Source organism: Nicotiana sylvestris, chromosome 3, assembly GCF_000393655.2.
Source record: "Nicotiana sylvestris chromosome 3, ASM39365v2, whole genome shotgun sequence".
NCBI classification, from domain to species: Eukaryota; Viridiplantae; Streptophyta; class Magnoliopsida; order Solanales; family Solanaceae; genus Nicotiana; species Nicotiana sylvestris.
Window position 1 is genome coordinate 220,795,213 of NC_091059.1, and position 13,300 is coordinate 220,808,512.

Genomic DNA, 13,300 nt, shown 5'->3' on the forward strand with positions numbered 1-13,300 from the left:
GGCGCCCAACATGATTAATTTATTATTCCAAAAATAACGAAACAGGGCAGAACAACCTAAGTCAGGAAAAAGAGCGACACAAAGATCTGGAGACGCGAGAGACAGCGCAAGTGGCTGACCGCGGTGGCGCAGCTCTCGAAGGTGGAGGCTTGGAGACCGGCGGTAAAAAAATAAAAAAAAACCCTTGAAGTCGTTTGGTACGATGGCAAAACTAATCTTGAGATGACAATTTAAAACTAATCCCTTGTTTGATTACTAATTCGAAAATAAATTATCATTAAAAAAGTTCTAGGATAACTTGTCATCAAACCAAACGAGCTTAAGTTAAAAAGTAGTACTCCTATTAAAAGTTGTGAACTTAGTGTGCGTTTGGACATAAGAATTGTAAAATTTCAAAAAAAGGTGATTTTTTTTTTTAAAGTGAAAATGATGTTTAAAATTTAGAGTTGTGTTTGAACATGAATATAATTTTGGGTTGTTTTTGAAGTTTTGTGAGTGTTTTGAGTGAAAATTTTAAAAAACAGCTTTTTGGAGTTTTTCAAATTTTCAAAAATTTCCAAAGTACATTTTCAAGTAAAAATTGAAAATGTTATGAACAAACGTTGATTTCGGAAAAAAAAGAAAACTTTCTTATGTCCAAACGGACTCTTAATTTGAAAAGAATTTCCCATATATATTTGGCGTGAGATATATTTCTTCCTCTCCAAGCATGATAGACAGAGTGTAATAAAATTATGTTATGGGTAAAAACTTTACCATCTATTTATAAGAAAAAAGAAGATTACATTATTGGTAAAAGTTTCCCAAATTTTGCAGGAACAAATTTTTATAAGCTTTGACGGGCTATTGGATATAAATTTTCGTTAAGAAGAAAGTCAAAATAAAGGGAAACTTCTGCCCATAATAAAATTACTGCTCTTTTTTTACTGTCAAGCCAAGAAACTTCTTGTGCTCAAAATGTTCTAGTCCTCTTGGTTCCTCCTTGTCCCTCTCTTGTTCTTTTTCTGTTTCAATAACTTTTGCAATTGATTGATATTATACTCTTACTGCTAAGCTTTGTTAATTTGATATAACTGGAACGTTGAATACTCCTAATGTGCTTAATGCAACTTAACAAAATGAATTTGGTAAATAAATATGGTAGATTTTTAACAAATCCACGTGCGATGCCCCTTTCTAGCCAATTTTCTAGTCCTCATAAGGCGATTAACACAATTGAGGTAGAGGCAATATTCTCTACGTTATTATAGTATCAAGGGTTTTAAAAGGACAACAACAATTTGTCAGTGGTACATCATACTATTCAAGCCGGAGTGGCAAACGGGCGGGTTGGATATAGTTCGAGTCGAAAACGAGTAATGAAAAAACGAATAAATTATCCCACCCGACCCATATTTAATACGGATAAAAATGGATTAACCAGCGGATAATATGGGTAACCAAATTATCCATGACTTCTTGCATATGATCACTTTTGGGAGAATTCTTAGTCTCCAAAAACTTGAGTAACCCCCAATTTGAAGCTTTACAAATGTAAAAGTTAGACACATTGGTTATGCATTTTCTAAATGGATAATATGATTCTTATCCATATTAGACCAGTTTTTAAAAAGTTCATTATCCAACCCATTTTTTAGTGGATAACATGATTCTTAACTGTTTTCTTTGAACCATTTTGCCACCCCTAGGGACAAGCAACCAACTAGCGGTCCAAATTCTTATCGTTGTCCTCAGAATATAATAACAATAACAATTATAACTACGCCTCAATTCCAAGCAAGTTAGTATTTTTGTCCTCAGATATTGCTAAAAATTATATAAGCTTCTTGGCGTTGATGCGGGGTCCAACCCCATATGTGTAAGAAGAAAGCTTCTTCTTTCTTCTTTTTGTCAAGCCAACCAATTTAGAAAAGATTTGTGCGACTGAATTTTACAGTAACATTGATGTCATTGCAGACATCAATATGGGCATTCTGCAACTATAAATAGGTGCCTCTACTTTCATTTGTAGATACACCAAAATCTCAGACAATACATCTGAGTGAGATAGAGCAAAGTATTCCATAGACTATAAGAAAATAGTCTGTGAAGAAAAATAGAGTGTGAGAGATATTGTAGTGAGGTGAAAAAAAAGCAAAAGAGTGTTTTTTCTTTTGAGGGTGTAGTGGTCTTAGGAGTATTTGTACTCGTTACTACATAGTGTAAAATTCCTCGCTATAGTAATATCAGTTGCTCTTCTTGGCCGTGGTTTTTTCCCTTATTCAGAAGGGTTTCCACGTAAAATCTTGGTGTCATTATTGCTGCATTTCTATTTTTGCTGATTTAACCATAACTTAGTGTTCCGCGTTTATCATTAATACCGTGAATATTATTTTTACGGGATTTATTCCCAACAAGTGGTATCAGAGCCAAGGTTCTGTCTGAGTATGCTCTGTGGTTGCAGCACAGTCTGAACTTCCACATCAGAAAAGAATTACTTTGGTCTCCTAATAAATAGTATTTGTATTTGTGATAAACGATGGAAGCCAACACTAGTAGAATGGTTACTTTGAATGGCACAAATTATGCCATTTGGAAGGGCAAAATGGAAGATTTGCTCTATGTCAAGAATTTTCATCAACCTGCCTTCACCACTATAAAGCCTGATAATAAATCAGATGAAGAGTGGAATTTGTTACACAAGTAGGTTTGCGGCTTTATTAGACAGTGGGTTGACGATAATGTTTTGAGCCATATTTCTGGGGAGACACATGCTCAGACCTTATGGGAGCACCTTGAAAGTTTGTATGCTCGAAAAACTGAAAACAACAAGATGTTTCTGATAAAGCAGATGTTGGGTTTAAAATACCATGATGGTTCCGCGGTGACATATCATTTGAATAATTTTCAGGGGATCATGAACTAGTTATCTGCTATGGGCATTAAATTTGATGAAGAAATTCAAGGCTTGTTTCTACTTGGTTCCCTACCAGATTATTGGGAAGTTCTTAGAACTTCATTATCAAATTCTGCTCTAGACGGTGTGATCTCTATGGATCTTGCCAAAAGCAGCCTTTTAAATGAAGAGATGAGAAGAAAATCTCAAGGTTCCTCCTCATCAGATGTCTTGGTGACTGACTCTAGGGGGAGAAGTAAGAATCGAGGTTCTCAAAATAGAGAACATAATAGAAGCAAATCCAGAAGCAGATTTAAAGGTATTGGGTACTATCATTGTGAGAAAGGGCACACAAATAAGTTCTGCCGGATTTTGAAAAAGGAGAATAGAGACAAGGAAGAACAGAAAGAAGATGGCAATCGTGTGGCCACCGTCACTACAGAAGATCTTGTTACTATCCTTGATGCGGATCTGATAAATATTGCTTGTGATGAGTCAAGCTGGGTTGTGGACAGTGGTGCCGCATCTCATGTGACATCAAGGAAGGAATTATTCTCATCCTATACTCAGGGTGACTTTGGAACTTTGAGTATGGGTAATGAGACTGTATCTAGGTTGGCTGGTATTGGAACGATTAGTTTGAAAACTAGTATTGGAACTAAACTAGTTTTAAACAATGTAAAACATGCACCTAATGTTCGTTTACACTTGATCTCTGTTGGTGTTTTGGATGATGATGGATATGTCAGTACCAATGGTGCTGGAAAGTGGAAGCTCACTAAGGGTTCCATGATTGTGGCTAGTGGGGAAAAACGTCGTGGTCTATACTGGACTACGGCCTCTACCTGTGATGATATGGTGAATGCCGTTGAGAGCAATAGCTCTTCAACGTTATGGCATAAGAGGCTTAGCCACATTAGCGAGAAAGGACTAAATGTTCTAGCCAAGAAGAAATTATTGTCAAATTTTGAAAGTACAAAATTAGAAAAATATGAGCACTGCTTGGTTGGAAAACAAAAAAAAGTTTCTTTCGAGTCTCATCCTCCTTCAAGAAAGACAGAGTTGCTTGAGTTGGTGCATTCAGATCTATGTGGTCCAATGAAGACAAGGAATTTGGTTGGTGCACTTTATTTTGCTACCTTTATTATTGATTGCTCAATGAAACTTTGGGTCTACATCTTGAAGACTAAAGACCAAGTGTTGGGTGTCTTTAAGCAGTTTCAGGCTTCAGTTGAAAGAAAAATAGGAAAGAAGCTGAAGTGTATTCGTACTGATAACGGTGGTGAATATTGTGGACCGTTTGACGAATACTGCAAGCAATAGGGTATCAGACACCAGAAGACTCCTCCTAAGACTCCTCAGCTTAATGGTTTAGCAGAAAGGATGAACAAGACCTTGATGGAAAGAATCAGATGTTTGCTTTCTGAAGCAAAGTTGCCGAATTCCTTTTGGGGTGAGGCTTTGTTGACCGCCGGATATGTTATTAATCTATCCCCTGCGGTTGCTTTGCAAAGTGATGTTCCAAACAGAGTTTGGTATGGCAAGGATGTTTCCTATAACCACTTGAAAGTGTTTGGTTGCAAAGCTTTTGTACATGTACCTAAAGATGAGAGGTCAAAATTAACTGCCAAGACAAGGCAGTGCATCTTCATTGGTTATGGCCTTGATGATTTTGGTTACAGGCTATATGATCCAATTGAGAAGAAGGTTGTGAGAAGCCGCCATGTTATCTTCGTGGAGGATCAAACCATTGAAGATATTAACAAAGCGGAGAAGCTAAAATCTCCAAGTTTTGAAGGTTTAGTTAATCTTGATCAAATTCCTCATACAAATGCGGATGACGCTGGTGGGCTCAATGATGATGGTGATGCCCAGAACCATATTCCAGATCAGCATATTGATGGTAATGGTGATAACAATGCTAATGCTGATGAGGTAAATGCTCATACTCACGAAGTTGTGGACAAGTTAGATATTCCACTCAGGAGGTCTTCTAGACCTCGTACTCCTTCCTCCCGTTATTCGCCCAATGAGTATGTATTACTCACTGATGGGGGAGAACCTGAATATTATGCGGAGGCCATAGAAGATGAGCATAAGGATCAATGGATTGAAGCCATGGAAGATGAGATGAAATCTCTGCATGAGAACCATACTTATGAGTTGGTGAAATTGCCTAAGGGCATGAGAGCTTTGAAGAATAAGTGGGTGTTCAAAGTTAAAGCTGAAGAACATAGTTTGAAGCTCATATACAAAGCTAGATTGGTTGTCAAGGGATTTGGTCAAAGGAAAGGTATTGACTTTGACGAAATATTTTCTCCTGTCGTGAAAATGTCTTCCATTCGGACAGTTCTTGGTTTGAATGCCAGTCTTGATTTGGAGATTGAGCAGATGGATGTGAAGACTGCTTTTCTTCACGGTGACTTAGAAGAGGAGATTTATATGGAACAACCTGAGGGCTTCAAGGCAAAAGGTAAAGAAAATCTTGTATGCAAACTTAAGAAGAGTCTATATGGATTGAAGCAAGCTCCCACACATTGGTACAAGAAGTTTGAGTCTGTTATGGGGGAGCAAGACTACAAGAAGACTTCTTCAGATCACTATGTATTTGTACAAAGATTTTCTGATAATGACTTTATCATCCTCTAGCTATATGTGGATGATATGTTGATTGTGGGTAGGAATGCTTCCAAGATTGACGAGTTAAAGAAACAGTTGAATAAGTCTTTTGCAATGAAAGACTTGGGTCATGCTAAGCAGATTTTGGGCATGAGAATTACTCGTTCGAGAAACGAAAGGAAGCTTTACTTGTCACAGGAGAAGTACATAGAACGTGTACTGGAGCGCTTCAATATGAAAAGTGCTAAGTTGGTTCGCACACCCCTTCCTGGTCATCTGAAGTTGAGCAAGAAGATGTGTCCTACAACAACGGAGGAAAAAAAGAGAATGGCCAAGATTCCTTATTCCTCTGCCGTCGGAATTTTGATGTATGCAATGGTATGCACTCGACCAGATATTGCTCATGCAGTCGGTGTTGTTAGCAAATTCCTTGAAAATCCTAGAAAGGAACATTGGGAAGCAGTCAAGTGGATACTCAGGTACCTAGGAGGTATTGTAGGAGATTGCTTGTGTTTGGGAGGATCTGATCCAATCTTGAAGGGCTACACAGATGCTGATATGACAGGTGATCTTGATAATCGTAAATCTACTATGGGATACCTGTTCACATTTTCAAGGGGAGCTATCTCATGGCAGTCAAAGTTGCAGAAGTGTGTTGCACTCTCTACAACTGAAACGAGATATATTGCCACTACAGAAGCTGGCAAGGAGATGGTATGGCTCAAGCGATTTCTTCAAGAGCTGGAATTGCATCAAAAAGAGTATGCCGTCTATTGTGATAGTCAAAGTGCAATAGACTTGAGCAAGAACTCCATGTACCATGCAAGAACAAAGCATATAGATGTAAGATATCATTGGATTCGTGAGCACGTGGATAACGAATCTTTACAGGTCAAAAAGATTCACACGAGTGAAAATCCTGCAGATATGCTAACCAAGGTAGTATCAAGAGATAAGTTTGAGCTTTGCAAAGAACTTGTCGGCATGCACTCAAACTAGAATCTCCGGTGTTACCTCCTTCAGGTGAATGGGACTGGAGGGGGAGATTTATGGGGTCCAGCCCCATATGTGTAAGAAGCAAAGCTTCTTTTTTCTTCTTTTTGTCAAGCCAACCAATTTAGAAAAGATTTGGGTGGCTGACTTTTGCAGTAACATTGATGTCACAACATACATCAATATAGGCATTCTGCAACTATAAAAATAGTTGCCTCTACTTTCATTTGTAGATACACCAAAATCTCAGACAATACATCTGAGTGAAAGAGAGCAAGGTATTCCATAGAGTATAAGAAAATAGCCTGTGAAGAAAAATAGAGTGTGAGATATATTATAGTGAGGTGAAAAAAAGCAAAAGAGTGTTTTTTCTTTTGAGAGTGTAGTGGTCTTAGGAGTATTTGTACTCGTTACTACACAATATAAAATTCCTCGCTATAGTGATATCAGTTGCTCTTCTTGACCGTGGTTTTTTCCCTTATTCAGAAGGGTTTCCACGTAAAATCTTGGTGTCATTATTCCTGCATTTCTATTCTTGCTGATTTAACCATAACTTAGTGTTCCACGTTTATCACTAATACCGTGAATATTATTTTTACGGGGTTTCTTCCCAACAGTTGCTAGATGATCTACTACAAAAAATTTCAGATTTATTACAAGTGCAGGAGATTTCAACTGATTAAGAGGATTGTAAAGGAAAGAAATTCTAAGATTAGTAGCCTTTGTTGAAAGGTTGCTGCCCATTAGCACTCAGTGGTGTAGTTTCCACTGTAGAAATTGTGTCGCTACCACTATCATCATTAAAATTAGCAGGATCTGCATATGACTGGTACCCAGGAAATCTGGCAAAAGAAGATATTGAGGCAACAAGACATCCAATTCAATCAACATGCTGTATATATCTTCTATACATACCTGCTTACTTTTATTTGCTCTCCGTTTATAGTCATTTTTACGTCAAAGATGTTTCCTGCAAACAATTGCCAGTGAAGTTGATCATGTCAACGGACTAATCACCTTGCTACTTCAAGAAAGCATAAAAGAATTAATGCTTTCAACAGAAACGATTCTTAGCCAACCAGTGCCAACCTAAAACTAAAACACATTACTAAAGCATTGACTGCTATTGACCAAAATATGAACTTTACTATATACTCTTATAACTCAAAAGAGGTAGCATGTTCACAACCCATACCTTCGGCGAGAGGTCATCCAGACATGCCAGTTCTGAGTTCTCAATATCATTCATTTACAAAGGCCATAGGTCAGAAGAAGTTAAATAAAAAAAGAAGAAATTGATTCAACACTAATAATTAAGGGATGCCGAGGCACTTGGTTCACCAGTGGCTAGTCTGTGTCCCGGACTCCCGGTAACTGGTAGCTCTGCTATGCTAAAAGCAGATGCAAAGTGAAACGACACAACTAAAATAATTGAAGATGCACTGGCAAACCACTAGTCTTCTAACAATTTTGCCTTACATCTTATGGCTAACATTGTCGCAAACCCCTTAAATCTGGTTTCTAATTAGTTTAGAACAATTGCTTCTCAAGGCCAAATGCATTTAAATTTAAGCGCTGCAACTAAAATGAGAACCAAATGATTTATAAAAAAAAAAGACACTTAGAATCCTTCTCTATCAAGATTATGTATCAGAAGCTGAGAGGTGTATTTCCAAAAATCCACTGGAGAGAACTGTTTTGTAATAACCTTGCCTCTCCTAGGGTAGTTATTCACTCTGAATTAGCAGCAAATGGCAAGCTTCCTACGAAGGATAGGCTGCATAAATGGGGTTTAGTGGGTGATCAGAATTGTGTCTTGTGCAGAAATTAGTAAAGCAGGTGATAGAAAAAGTGTATTACAGGGGTCAGATGAAGGCAAAGCTAGCAGGAAGATTAGCACAATTGAACTTTTTATCCTTAAGCTAGGTGTAGTCAGGCTGCTATGGTGGTGTTACCCGATGTTGGGGCCTTCTGTCCAATACCAGTTAGTTGGTTTTTCTTAGTTTGGTTTTGTTGTAATGACTGTATATTTTTCTCCGGTAAATATAATTTCTTAATTACAGAAAAAAGACACTTAAATTGGGCAAGGGACGATGGGCGAACCAATTATAGTCTTTTTGTGAGAATATTTACCTCCAAAAATTGTCTTGTCTGAGAAGTACTTGGACATTAAATATCTGCTGGACTCAACCTCATACCTCTTGAACTTCTCAATCTGTTGGCTCTCTATATCACTACATGATAGCATGAAAACGGTTAGGTATTAGGACCTCCATCAAGTTCAGATTACATTATATAGATATAAGTCTTACACAGAACTTGGAATTCGCGCTGTAGCAGGATCAGTACTACAGAATTAAGATTGAGAACAAAGAACACTTGATAAAAGCAAACCAAAAAAACCTTTCTTTCAATATTACGATTTTTCATGCCTGCTGCAGCAAATTTGAAAACTGATACAGCGGTACACAATTAAATTGCAAGTAGGGAATTATATAACAAGTTTCTTTAATTCAACAGATAGCAAATGCATAGACAAGATTTATATTTTTGGGGCAAATAAACAGATTCCTTTTCTCTGTCTAAGATTTTGCATGTTTTGTCAAAAAGATTGAGGGTAGACTGCCACTCCAACCCACCTGAAGAAGGTATCAATTGATTGCTGGTTGAACGTTAAATTTGGCAAAAGATACTTCCATAAAAAGGTACATACAAATTTATTATATCCCCACAAAAATCAAAATTGGAATTGCAAGGAACATTCACTGACACAACAACATTCAATCCACGCAAAACCATGCGACCTTGTATACAGGCAGATTGCAGATAATAAGACATGCAAATCTATACAAGAATGACTAGTCTGCAAGAGCTAATTCATAATCACAGAATAAACCAGCAAACAAGTATAGGAAAACTAATGGAAAAGAGCAACCTCCCCAATCGATCAGACCGCCAAAACTTCATATACACAATCAGCTAAGATGATAGGTATTTGTTGAAGTTCAGAAAGTCTTCTTTTGAAAAAAGAGTTCAGAAAATTGCAAATACGGCACTCACTGAAGTTCGGCAATATGAACATAGAAATGAAACCTATTCTCCCAGTTTAAAATCATTATGTACTGCTAGTGAATAATGGGAAAAGCAGGATTATTTTAGTAAATTGTGATAATACTAAAATCAAAAAAACAAATACGCAAAGACATTTAATATTTGACCATGTGGAACAGCTAATAGGAATCTTCAAGTGAATTTTGATTGGGCTCAACAATTGTTTCTAGTAAATGGCCCAGCAAAGATACTTCCCCACTAGGCCCACCAAGAGCCCTGTCCAATAAGTAAAAATTTTAGGCCACCAGGGTCCAGGGGTAGAGTGTTAAGATGCTCAGACTACTGGTCACAATATCACAGATCTTGCAAGAGTGTACAAACTATTAGCATTGAGATTAGTTATCACCAAGACAGCTGTTTTAAAGATACTAACTGTAAAAGATGAAAAACACACTTTATTACAAAAATAGCAGCATCCTGAGAAGATTAAAAAAAATTATGAATAGGACGGACTACAAAAATAGCAGCATCCTGAGAAGATTAAAAAAATTATGAATAGGATGGATAAAATCCAACTAGCGATGGCCTAACATGAAAACTTTGACGTGTTACGCAATAGTCGAGACCTAAAAAGTTTTAATTGTTTTCCTATACTAATACTCCACTTCAAAATTAACCATTTTTAGTTGATTAGGCATAGACATGAAGGGTACAGTTGAAATTACTGTGGTTATCAGAAAAGTGGGGTCCAAATAAGGTAGCTGTAATTTTTTATGGTATTATAGAGATCAATGAATAGTGAATGAAGTCTGTTTCAATGGAAGGAAACTTTATATTTTTATTTAATAGACAAGAATGAAAAGTAAGACGATCTTTTCCCAATATACAGAGTAAAAGACTAGTAGGTTATGTTTTTAATTAGAAGAGAAGTCAAAATCCAATGCCTGAGGGTGAGCCTGTCTGGCGGGGCAATTTGGAGAGCGTCGAATCAGATAGCTTGTTTGGATTTTTTGAGGGAATAAAGTGAAACTTCTGCCCGCAACGAAATTACTACTTCGATAATGTCAATCCAAAGAAACTTCTGGTGCTAAAAATGTTCTATTCGTCTTGGTTCCTCCTTGTCTGGTTCTTTTTCTCTTCCGTTTCAATAACTTTTGCAATGGAACAAGATTATACTCTTACTACGAAGCTTTGGTAGTTTGACACAATTGGAACTTTGAATACTCCTAGTTTACTTAATGCAACTTAACAAGATTAAGTGGGTAAACAAATATGGTAGATTGGCAACTGGTGGATCCCATAAATCCTCATGTATTACCCTTTTTAGCCCTCTATTTTGTCCCTTAGCTTTTCCTTTTCCTCGTGGTTTTGATCTTTCTAAGTAGGTTTCAAAATGGAAAATTTGGACAAAAACTATTCCACCACAACCGACAACAACTATGCCTTAATCCCAAGCAAGTTGGGACAAAATTGTACATAGTGACTCAAAAAGTCATCTCCAGGCCCTACAAACGTAGACTAGTGGAAATAATAGAACAGTTCATTCATTATTTGATTCGTAAAAAAGAGAGAGTATCTTTGTGCTTACCAATTTAAATGGATAATACAAGAGAATCTCCGATAAGTGATAAGCATGGACTTAACAGATACCATGACAAGCAGCTTTTTGCTATTTCAGTCAAAGTGCTTAAGTCCTAAATTTCAGTCATTAAATACAGAACATGTATTCTGTGGATTCACCTAACATCTTAGTTTAAAACTCCAAATTCACTTCGCACATATAAGGGGGGATATTAACTTGAGAGGAGATAACAGAGTAGCCAATGGACCTTGCTTTTCACTAACTTTACGAAAAATCATTTACGCGTCTTATGCTTTCAAATCCATTGCAGCACATGATGCCAGATATAATTATAGGCTATATTCACAAGAAAGTCAACATAACTTCAGATGGGCTCCAAAGGATTCACAATGAACCTCCGCGACCGTTATTCCCCCCTACCTTAACAGCCCAAGCATACTTGCATTGATCAAATTTGCCAAACACCTTCCATTAATGACTATCATTACCGGAAGTCTGTAACAATACATTTCCTTTCTTAGCATATCTAATAGCTGAATCCTAACTATCACGTAAATAATTTTCGTGTTTTCTTTCCTCAGGATCAATCTATTTGAACTTGGACTTTGTGGAGGAAAGGAGGAATTAACAGAAAAGGCTTCTTTCACTCCTAAGCTCTCCAAGAACTTCCATCTCGGTATTTTCCATAATGTTGTGGTAGATAAAATGGCAATACTTATTAGTAGACTCATGAAAGAAACCCAGATTATTATTGGAAAAAAAAGACTATCAGCCATGAGTAAATTCTACTTCTTATTCCCATAAGTAAAAGTAATTCCTAACGAGTCTATTCTCTAAAAAGACATTCTTATATGAACAAATTAATAGCAAGAAAATCTCTTAAATGCTGTCAAACTAAAATTGCACTTAAGACCATGATTACACAAAAAGCTGCAGATTATAAATAAAAGCAAAGGCTGACCCCTACACTTTCAGCTAAACTATCACAAGAAAATAGCAGTTATACAAGAAGCCTAGTTATACACTTACTCAAGAGGATCTTTGACCACTTTCTCCTTTGACTCTTCAGGAACAGTGGGGCTTGCGACCTCCTACAGAAAAAGGAACAAAAATTGAGCAAGAAAAAACAACAAAAAAGAAAAGAAAAAAGAGAGCAATTTAGGTTAAGCCGTAAGAAAATGAAGGAGGCAGTTAGGTACGGGAGAGAGACCTGACGTTGTGGAGGACGAGGAGAGTGAGGAGTGGAGGATATAGGGGAGTTTGTAACTGAATTTGAAGCTGAAGCTGCCATTTTTCCAATGAGAGTATTTCTTACAAACCTTGAACTCTGCCAATTTTCAAACCGTAGCTATGGCTGAATCCCGCAGTAATTAATTGAAATATAACGGCATTCTATTATAATAAGTGTGGTTACCTCAAGATTCCATGTATTAGATAGCAACAGTACCAAGAAATGCTGATGACGAATTAACCAATTCGGAGTTGATGGATATGTAATGTCTACTTTAATCCCTAATTGAATTTGAACAAGAAAAGAAGGGAAATGGAAGCAGAGGATCAGGCACTGTAAGCATTAAGTAGAGCTTTGAGTTCTTGGATTCAGATTTCTAAAGCTAATAACAAATAAACCGAAAGAGGAAAGCATGCAGAGCGAAAGAGAGGGAATTTAGTGTTGGGGTTATTATTATATAAATTAGAACAGAGAGGGGATAATCCACATGTATTAGCGGAGAGACGAGCAGCTACTGAAAGTAGAGAGAAACAGGTGAAAGGTAAAGGGAAGTAATAACCAGGGTGCGGAACTAGTAATACTATCTGGGTTTAACTCGAAAGAAACTATTAGCTCATTTAAAATATAAGTTAATATAATGGCAAAAGAGTAACTTGCACGGAATTTTAAATTCAGTATATGAACTTTTGATTTTTCTATTTTAGCACCTCAACTCAATCAATTACTTATAAGTGAACACCTCTCACTTTTGACTATGCCTATATGGTAATAACACAACTAACGTGGTCAAAGAGCATGCTAATCACGCAAAAAAAGTGCGTGGTTCGAATTACTGTTTTTAAAAATATTAAATCTGAATAAGAAAAAAGAAAGTAAATAAAAGATAAATAAACAAAAAATAACAAAATTCCTAAATCCTAAATCCCTCCCATAACCCCTTTTATTATCT

At 36.8% G+C, this 13,300-nt stretch overlaps 1 protein-coding gene across 2 annotated transcripts; it reads right to left on the minus strand.

Annotated features, from left to right (window-relative positions):
- Positions 1-7,054: 7,054 nt before the first annotated feature.
- Positions 7,055-12,957, minus strand: LOC104235356 (uncharacterized). Of its 2 annotated transcripts, none has more exons than XM_009789091.2 (6): positions 12,535-12,957; positions 12,331-12,447; positions 12,150-12,211; positions 8,621-8,721; positions 7,403-7,457; positions 7,055-7,329 (listed from the first exon to the last, which is right to left on the minus strand). In XM_009789091.2, the coding sequence occupies exons 2-6, from the start codon at positions 12,409-12,411 to the stop codon at positions 7,200-7,202; spliced, it is 429 nt and encodes a 142-aa protein (XP_009787393.1). In that variant the 5' UTR covers positions 12,412-12,447; positions 12,535-12,957; the 3' UTR covers positions 7,055-7,199. The 2 variants fall into 2 exon arrangements, with proteins under 2 accessions (XP_009787393.1, XP_009787394.1); XM_009789092.2 differs by having other exon boundaries at positions 7,411-7,457; positions 12,535-12,779.
- Positions 12,958-13,300: the final 343 nt, after the last annotated feature.